The sequence below is a fragment of the Chenopodium quinoa genome, unplaced genomic scaffold (genome assembly GCF_001683475.1).
Source record: "Chenopodium quinoa cultivar QQ74 unplaced genomic scaffold, ASM168347v1, whole genome shotgun sequence".
NCBI classification, from domain to species: Eukaryota; Viridiplantae; Streptophyta; class Magnoliopsida; order Caryophyllales; family Amaranthaceae; genus Chenopodium; species Chenopodium quinoa.
This window is the reverse complement of record NW_018743858.1, coordinates 426,112-435,636: the sequence shown is the minus strand read 5'-3', so window position 1 is coordinate 435,636 and position 9,525 is coordinate 426,112. Positions and strand designations below refer to the sequence as shown.

Here is a 9,525-nt window from a genome sequence, read left to right as displayed (position 1 = left end):
TTGTTGTGAGTAATAAACAGAGATCACAAAAGGTTGGGTTTCAAATGCATAGAAAGCTGTCCATTCTATGTGTATGCTTCATGGGACACTAGGAGAGCTACAATAGTTGTGAAGACAGTGAAAGGTGCTCACACTTGTCAGAGAAATATGAAGAGGAACAGGCAGCTCAAGTCAACTTGGGTTTCAAACCAATTTCTTGATGTGTTTAAGACAAGGCCACATTGGCCAACCAAAGAGATTATTGAGTGTGTAAGGAAGGCATACAGGATGCTTGTCACCAGAGACTTTGCTTACAAAGTTAAATACAATGCCCATAGACTGTTACATGGGTCAATGCATGACCACTGCAACAAGCTGGGAGGGTATTTGAAGGCAATAGAGGAATGCAGTCTTGGAACAGAATTATAGCTTGTAACTGACACTGAAAAGCAAGCTTTCCCACCAATTTTCCAGAGACTGTTCATATGTTTTGAAGGTTTGAAAACTGGGTGGATGCAAGGTTGTAGGAAGGTCTTGGCAGTGGATGCATGTTTTCTAAAGACCTTTTTGGGGGGGTCAACTGTTGGTTGTTGTTGGCAGGGACAGTAATCTTGCTGCTTGTCTAAATTTGGAAGAAAGAGAAGGGATCACAATCATTTCTGATGAGCATCAAATATGAGTCCTGGCTTAATGCTTTTACTTCAGCTATTTGTAATAGTGTTTTATGCTCAATTGGTTGTTGCTTCATTTGTAATTTGATAAAGTATAGTGCATAGTGGTCTCAACTGTTCTGCTTAAGGCAGAGCACAGACACTGTGCTAGACACATATTTGCTTACCGGCACAAGAAGTACAGGGGGGATGAGATGAAGTTATTGTTTTGGAGGATTGCTAAGTCAAACAATACGGCTGATTAAAGGAATTAAGTAGCTTTTAGAGTTGAATGTGGATACTGCAAGTGATTTCAAATTGCAAAAGCCTAAATTATTTTACAGAGCCTATTTGAGTCCTGGAGTGAAGATTGATGCAATTACTTCAAACATAGCAGAAACATTCAATGGGTATATCATTCAAGTAAGGACCAAACACTTGTTGTACATGCTAGAAGACATAAGAACAACATTGATGCAGAGATTGGTGGTTAAAAGGCAAGCTATGATGAAAGGCACCTCAATGCTTTGTCCAAGAATCCAAGCCAAATTGGAGGCTGAGAAGGCAAAGGCTGCAGAATGTGAAGTATCCCCTTCAATTGAAACCCTTTTCAATGTTTATTACCACTTAGATCAGGTGGTGGTGAATTTGGAAAGTAGAACATGTACTTGTAGGAAATGGGCATGCTTGGCATCCCATACTACCATGCAGTGGCATCCATTCCACCAATTCAAGGTGAAAGACACTGGCCAGATGTGTCTATGCCTATTGATCCTCCACCTTAAATTGGTCCAGGGAGGCCAAGGAAGAATCAAATCAAAGACCCATTTGAGAACCCCAAAAAATCTAGTTCCTTGACAAGAATAGGGATTCAAAATGACATGTTCCCTCTGCCATACCAAGGGGCATAATAAAAGGAAGTGCCCTAACAAAGACAATGTACAAGCATCTGAACCAGCTGCAAAAAGGTCTAGAGGGAGGCCAAGGAAGGATGTTGAACATACTGTATCATCTCAAACTGCAACTGCATTTGCAGCTCAACCTACAGCAGCATCAGACCAAGCTACTCAAGCTACATCACAGCACTCCCTAACTACACAACCTACCATACTTGGTAGAGGAGGAAGAACAATATTAATAGGGAGGGGATCAAGGGGTGGAAGGGGTACTGGACCTGCTGCTGCCAATGTTGGGAGAGGAAGAGGGATAGAGGTTGCTGCAGGAAGGGGAAGGGGTTTAGATGCTTCTGCGGGAAGGGGAAAGGGTTCAGATGTTGCAGGAAGGGGAAGGGGTTCAGATGCTGTAGGAAGGGGAAGGGGTAGGACCAGGGGCAGGGGCAAAGGAAGGCACCAGGTATATTTTTCTACATGAACACATCTTAGTTTAATGTTGATCCCTTTTATTTTATTGCTTATTTGGTGATGTGTTACAACTGCTCAGGTTCCAGAACGTGTAGGTGTGTTCATTGCACCAGATGGATCTGCATTGACTAGAGTAAGTGGCTTTATGTTGTCACTGTTACTGTGTTAATTTGCTTGCAACCAATGTCATACATGTTAATCTCTGGTTTTTTTTTTGTGCAGAACCAAGGCAACCAAAGAAGAGCAAGATCAGCAATGGATTGCTTCCAGTGCAGTCAAGATAGTCAAAGCTCCACCTGACATTAACCAACTCAATATTCAACTAAGTAGTGCCATGAATTGTGCCTCACTTTTGGTGTAACTAATTACTTTAGTGTTTAGACAAAACTTTGTTTATGTAAGCTTTTGGGAACAACCTTTTAGGCATGTTGGCTTATAAAAGTCAATTTGCATATTACAATGTAATGGCATGAACCATGGCAGGGTTCATTTTGTGTCTTTTGGACTAAACATTGTCAACTTATTATGTTCAATATAACAACTTCCTTTAATGGGTTCATTTCTATATGATAATTGAAGTTTTAAGCAAATATTTGTCAAAATAACTTCCTTTTATTCATCAAATCATTGCAGCATACATATCTTGCATAACCACCAGGTTTTTTGACCATACGTGTCACAAATTCCCAAAATACAATCATTTCCCAACCTAAACTAACTTATTCACTCTAACCAACTATCATCTGCACAACATCACTATCATGCCTTCAAATACACTAAAAGAAAAGCAAAGAAAATCCATGACACAAACAGAGCAATAGAGAAATTTTTTTCATTCCTTGAAGCCTTCATCAATTCAATTCTAGTGTGGCAAAGCTCCATTTTTGTATCATTCAACTCATCCTCCTTAATTCCCAAATTCTTCTCCACTTTCTTCAACTGCTCCTTCATGAAATCAATTTCAATCTCTTTTTCAGCAACGACTTGAGTATCTCTTTCAAAAACCTGGAATTGTAGATCTTCTACGTCCTTAGGGTTAGCATTAACCCACTGAAAGAATCCACAATCACCCTATTGTAAACAAAAGAAAATACCCCTAAATCAATTGAATTTGAAAACCCTAATTTGATTTTCCCAAGTAAATTTTCTTACAACCAATTCTTAAGTATAAACAAAAAATTGACACTATCCATGATACTTATAGGCCATTCTGGGCATCCATAGAACTTCATACCTGCGTTATCACCATTCTTCACCATTCGAATTATAGCTTCCACCCTGCATGTGCACTTCAATTTTGGGGAACCCCAACCAAATGACCTTGACGAAGTTGAACCACTTGAACCAATTTGCCTCCTACTAGCCATTGCACCCTAATTCCAGAGAGAATAGAGGAATTTGAAAGTGGAAATTGAGAGCAACAATGGAGTTCAATTTCTTTTGGAAACAGAGAAAGAAGAAGAAGACCCAACATTTAAGGGACGTGGCATTTTAAACAAAAAAAAAATTAAATTAAAAGGAATATAACCGCTGGAAGCCACTTAGGACTAAAACCGGCTACAACAAGTGAGGTAACCTGTAGGGACCGTTAAAAAAGATCTGGTGGTAAAGGTGAGATTATTAAAAAGAATCCCAAAGGTGGGATCATCTATCGCGGACGCTCAAAAGGTGGGATTATTCCCAACAATTTTTCCTAAATATTTTAAAACTATATATTTTTAATATTTATTATCATCTTTTATCTTAAACCTTAAACAATAATGTGATGTATGAATATTAGTTAAAAGTTCTCATTTTTCATTTCAAGGGTTAACATACAGATTACAAATATTTTATGATTGTTCATCCTTAATAAGTGATTTCTTTCAAGTACTCCATAATTATCACCTACATATTGATTATGGAGTAATATTTTTCGAAAAAGAATTGTTATAACCGATGTAAGAAAGATTAAAGAAATCAACAAATAAGAATACTAAGGCCTTATTTAGTTCAACTTATTTTTACTTATATAAGAAAAAATAATTTCTAATCAGATCAGATCAGAAAAAATAAGTTCAGATCAGAAAAATTAAGTTCAAATCTGATCATCATTTTATGTGCAATTTTTTATCGCTAAATATCTTTAATTTCGTAATGAAAAAAATTATGAAAATTACATATTAATAAAATACACATTATTACGAATCTAACAAGATCTCACTTCATATATTTTTTTCCTTATAGATTATCGTACACTTAAGGTCAAAGTTTGATCAAATCAGATCAGATTAGACTATGTTCACGGGTAGGCGAGATCGAGAGTTTTATTGATTTTGATGATAGTACAGATTACATAATGCTGCCTAGGGTAAATCGCTAAGTTTAATCCTAACAGAGTTTATATTGTACTAGCTCTTAAAACATAAAATGAAAATAGGCTCAAAAACAGAAAATCGTTGCCTACATAACAATTGCTGTAAGGTTTGAAGCATAGGCTAACTGATTTAAGACATATTCTATCAACAATTATTCATAAAATACAAATATGACTTTATAAAACAAAATATTAATTTCAGATGGCTAATTAATGAAGCTATCCTCTTGTCCAAAAAAAAAAAAAAAATTAAGGAAAAAAAAATAGATGAAGTTATCCTGATAGTGCTTCTCTGGTACATGCACAATTAAACAGTGGTCATTGGTAAAGATTGAAAGAATTTGAGACAAGTTACCTAATAGTCCAACCTAACATTACTGTCAATATCGCCCATTAATGTGTTCAACCATGAAGAAAAATAGAGCAAAAGAGGGAAACGCCAATGTAGCAGCAGTCCTTTAATTTCTCTGCTTTTTTATACGCATAACATGGAAATTTTCAGACACAACAAAACAAACATTTCTTGTCATTTTCATCTCTGCATTTATGAAACTGAAAAACATTTCAGACATAAATTTCAGATTTCATAAGGAATTAGACGAAAAGACAAGCTATGAAATTTTATACAGTAACTAGTACATATACAGTATTATTATAATACAGTAATAATAATAATAAATGGAACTTTAATTAATTGAACTATCCGTAATTAATTTTTAAACCAAAACTTACCCACTTGCTTCAATGAATATTCTGAGGTGGGAAAATAGGATTCTGAGGTACATACTTGAACTCCTTAAACCGTCTAATACAAGAATTTACGAAACAAGTTCGATTAATGCTACTTAATTAGGTCGGGGTCTAGCTAATTTATGTACATGAAATTACATAGTAGCACGTACTTTTCACAAAATCTTCCATTTTCTTCTTAACAATATATTCTAAAAAAGTGATTAATAATAATAAAACTAACTAATTTTAATAAACTAAGAAGAAGGAGATGGAAGCATGAGATTTAACCCGAGATCATGCTTATCTAACACCAAACGAGCCTTGTAATTGTTCTCAATCATCTGATCTGGATGTAATCGCTTTTTTGATTGAATCGGAACACCAAATAACTTGGTCTTACAGTTAGTGCTACTACTCTCATTATCTTCCAATACCCTCAAATTACTCCTCTTTGTAGCCGTCGAAGATGAAGAAAATCGACCAAAATCACCCACATTGTTGTTGTAATTACTGCTACAATTACCCTTCTTGATAAACTGATTAAAGCTGTTATTGGACGGGTAGTTTTGATGCGCCACGAAATTGTTGGTAGTCGTAGTGGTAGTAGTATTACTGATATTAGCAGCAGAAGATGACAGCAGCAACGATGAGGCCGACGGGTAACAAGAGTTAGCAGTGACAGGATCAGCAGCAGGTTTAACATGATTTTGAACAAAGTATATGACGTCATTGTAGAGTTTCCTCATATGAGCGAGCTCGGACATGAGCATAGTGTTGGACCTCCGAAGACGGTCGTTGTCTTCGGAGAGGGAAGTGAGGGCGTCGGTGTAGGATTTGGAGGCGGCTGAAGGTGAAGATGAAGGCGGAGAGCCGGAAGATGAGTCGAAGTCACGGTGGTCATCATCGGTCGAGTTTGGTGGTGATAGGCTTACGGATGGGAAACAGCCGCCTAAGTACGAGGCGGCTGATGGATGACCGAAATTCAAATGAGTCGGTTGGTGTGGTTGTCCTGTTTTTCTCCGGTGGATTTCGCAGAGTAAATGCTTCTCGCCTCGCTTGAAGAACTCGTTCGCGAACTCCCATCTGTCCGGTACTATCTTCCTAAAACCCTTCATAACAATAAAATGAATTTACAGTATTATTAGTACATAAAAACACTATATATATGAATGAAATTAAATCTCGTCTACATCATTGTCCTTTTATAAAAAGATGACTTACATAGGTGTTGAGTTGGCGGACGAAGCTGGAAAAGTTGTTGTGCTTGAAGTAGTTAGGGAGGAGGTCGCGGGCGAACTCCGGAGGACGCCAGACGACGAAGGTGGTGTCGTCTTCGCCCCAAGAAACGATGTGATTAGTAGAAGGATCATCAACCAAATGATATGTTTTAGTAAGGAACGGTGCTGGAACTGATTTACTGCTGTCTAATGACAACATTAATGCTTCACAATTGTCCACCATAACTGCCATTTTTTTTTTTTGTTTTAGGGAGAGAGAAAATGAAACCTTTAGCTTGATAGACAAGGTAAAAGAATGAAAAAAAAGGAGGTTCAAGACTTTGTGACTAGAAAAAGGAGATACCCTATTATATTAAGGCCTTTTTGTATTTTTTTTTTTTTTTTTTGGTTTTTAATTTTTGAAATGAGCAAAATTTAGGTAAATGAGGTGTTAGAAGAGAGAGAGAATAAGTGTCTGGTAGTATGTCTGTCGTCTGGGACTGTGCAAAAATAAAGGGACTTTCAAGACAAACCCGTGACTTTTGTTTCTGCAACAACAATAGAGAATACTCGTACATACAGTATACAATTACACATTTACACACACTTTCTTTTTTTTATTGTCTATTTTCTCTCTCATCCAGTCTAGACTCCCGAGTTTGATCCCGTGCATAATAGATTAGTAACTGCACTTATGAGTTCTGCATGCATGGTTACTCATAATTTTTTGTAGCTGAATGAATGAACTAATGAAGGTGGCAGCTTTTGATGAAATAGATGCCGATTTTCGGCCTTTTATCGGTTAAACCATATTAGACTTGGTTATTGGACGAGTTGGGTTAGGGTCGGTGTGGTTTGGAAGCGGGTTTTAACTGTAATAGTTGAAGCAGGGAGAGAAGAAAGAGCTAAAGATTGTGGAAGGAAGGCACATGGGACAGAACGGTGTCGTTATCGAGCTCTGTTTGGGAAAAGGAAACAATAATAAATAAAAAAAAAAAAAAATGTAAGGAAACTTGTCTTCTCTAGTTGTATTGAACTCAGGTGAAATTGGAAGATTATTTGAGAAAGAGGAACAGTGGATTGTTGCTGAATGCTGACGAAGACGGGGAAAGATGATAGCCCTACAATTTAAGGCTTCCCAAAAAGTTAAATGAAAATATAACCAAGGAATCCTAAGAGTTAGCTAGCCCAATTGATCAACTTGGTAAATACTTATTTTGTTTTTTCAATTACATTACTTTATAAATTGTGGACTTAGGTAATTTTTGGAGATGAAAGAAATTGAGAGAATATAAAGTGGACCCATATGATAAGAGAGAGTTTATTAACTAAAAAAAAAAGTGATATGGAGCACAACTAATTTAATACTTTCAATTTAAAAAAATGATACAACTAAAAATTTACGAAGTACTTGATAACTGGATAAGTGATGTTTTGATATTCCCTCTATTTTACAAATAAAGTAATTGATACAATTTAATTTTTACATTATTTATTATGTAGTACTGTAAATTGGTAATTATTGTAAGAGTTTTTAGTTTTTCGAATACACAAGCTAATGAATTGGTGGGAAATTATCCTCGCAACTACAAAAAGTCGTTAAAGCGTCTCTCTGAAAAGACTTTAAATTTTAGCGATATGTGTGTAAGATGTCTTATTAATGTGCAAGATCTATTCAGCAATTGTAATTTTGATGAGGGATGTCATTATTTGATGATTACACTATTATGTAGTGTTCGTGAAATTCATATTTCTTTTCAAATGTCGTTTATATATATATATATATATGAGTATTTATTATTGAATTTGATTGACCAATTAAAAGAAAATGAAAAAAATAGTATGTTTGCAAGTGTGACAAATTTGATCTTCACTGATTTTTTAAGTATACATGGAAATGATCAAATAATTAGTGCATTGACAAGTATTTCAAATTTGATAGAGTCAATTACATTGGAATAAAGATGATAATAATAATCACTTAACTGACAACATGAAAAGTCCTCGTACAACTCTTCTCCTATGATATATTATACAAGGTTTGTGCCATTGAAGTTCAAGATAAACTTTCTATATATATGCCAAATTATAAAATATGTTATTGATACAAATAGTGTTATATAAGAGGTGAATTTCTTTTTGATTTAGAATATTTTGATTAGTTTCCACCTACGTGGCATGACACTTGACGAAATGTTAGAATGCCATGTATTAATGTGTCGTATCCTGGCTAATCGCATGGCTTAAGTTTTGTTGTATCGTGACTTGATTAATCGTACAACTTTATATATTTAATAATGACTAAAATATATTTAAGTCGCTTATTATAATATATCATAAATGTATTTATTTTTGAGTACTATTTAACACAAATATTATGATATAAAAATAATATAATTAATTAGATAATTATTGAAAGTTATAATTTAATATTTTTTGAAATAGAGTTATAATTTAATTAGTACATATGAAATATTGGTATTTAATTGAAAATAAAACACTAAACCAACAATTTATCCTTAAAAATTATCCAAATGTATTGAAAATAAAACTCTAGACTAACTTTTTTATCCTACCAAATCTATCCAAAAAAATTTATCCTAATATGACATCTAAATTTTTTTTTCTACAAAAAATATATCCAAATAAATCCTACGTGTCATATAATCATATTAAAATTTAATTGTTGCCAATGTGGCGCAACACTTGGCGAAAAATTGGAGCGCCAAGCGTCGTTGTCCCGTGACCTGGCTAAAAGTTTAGCTTTATATATTAGTTACTAGTTTTGTGTTCGGGCGATGCACGGATTGTTGATAAACTTTTTGGGTTGAATGTTAAATAAGGTCATATTATCTCTTTTGATAATGTAGAATATTTAGACATACGATATCACATTACTTATTTACATAATAGTGTAATGTTGTAGTTTTGTTTGTAAATAGAAATCTAGGTTAATATTAAATTGAATTTATTTTTATTGAACTTAAATTATTTATACTGAATTGGAGATATTTTTAACAAACTAAAATTAAATATTTTGATTAAATCTTATTTTTACTGATTTCCTATTTTTTTTAAATAAATTAAATATATTATAAATGGATCTAATTTTAAAGAAATTTTTAAAACGAAAAATATGATGGAAATTGTTTCGGGGTTTTCTGTGTCCCTTGAGAGAGTTACAATTCCAAGACTAGATTCTGGGCGCCTGTACCTGCAAAACAACGGAG

The 9,525-nt window shown here is 34.4% G+C and overlaps 1 protein-coding gene across 1 annotated transcript; it reads right to left on the bottom strand.

Moving 5' to 3' along the window:
• Positions 1-4,983: 4,983 nt before the first annotated feature.
• Positions 4,984-7,734, bottom strand: LOC110686357 (heat stress transcription factor B-4-like). The gene is made up of 2 exons (XM_021862950.1): positions 6,300-7,734; positions 4,984-6,187 (listed from the first exon to the last, which is right to left on the bottom strand). Exons 1-2 carry the CDS (start codon positions 6,546-6,548, stop codon positions 5,333-5,335), a joined length of 1,104 nt encoding a protein of 367 aa, XP_021718642.1. The 5' UTR covers positions 6,549-7,734; the 3' UTR covers positions 4,984-5,332.
• Positions 7,735-9,525: the final 1,791 nt, after the last annotated feature.

What these genes read in the sequence shown, in the direction of transcription:
- LOC110686357 (XM_021862950.1), bottom strand. Translation starts at nt 6,548, where the DNA reads ATGGCAGTTATGGTGGACAATTGTGAAGCATTAATGTTGTCATTAGAC. An exon ending in TCCGCCAACTCAACACCTAT is followed by an intron (nt 6,188 to 6,299) that starts GTAAGTCATCTT and finishes ATTGTTATGAAG; the next exon opens with GGTTTTAGGAAGATAGTACC.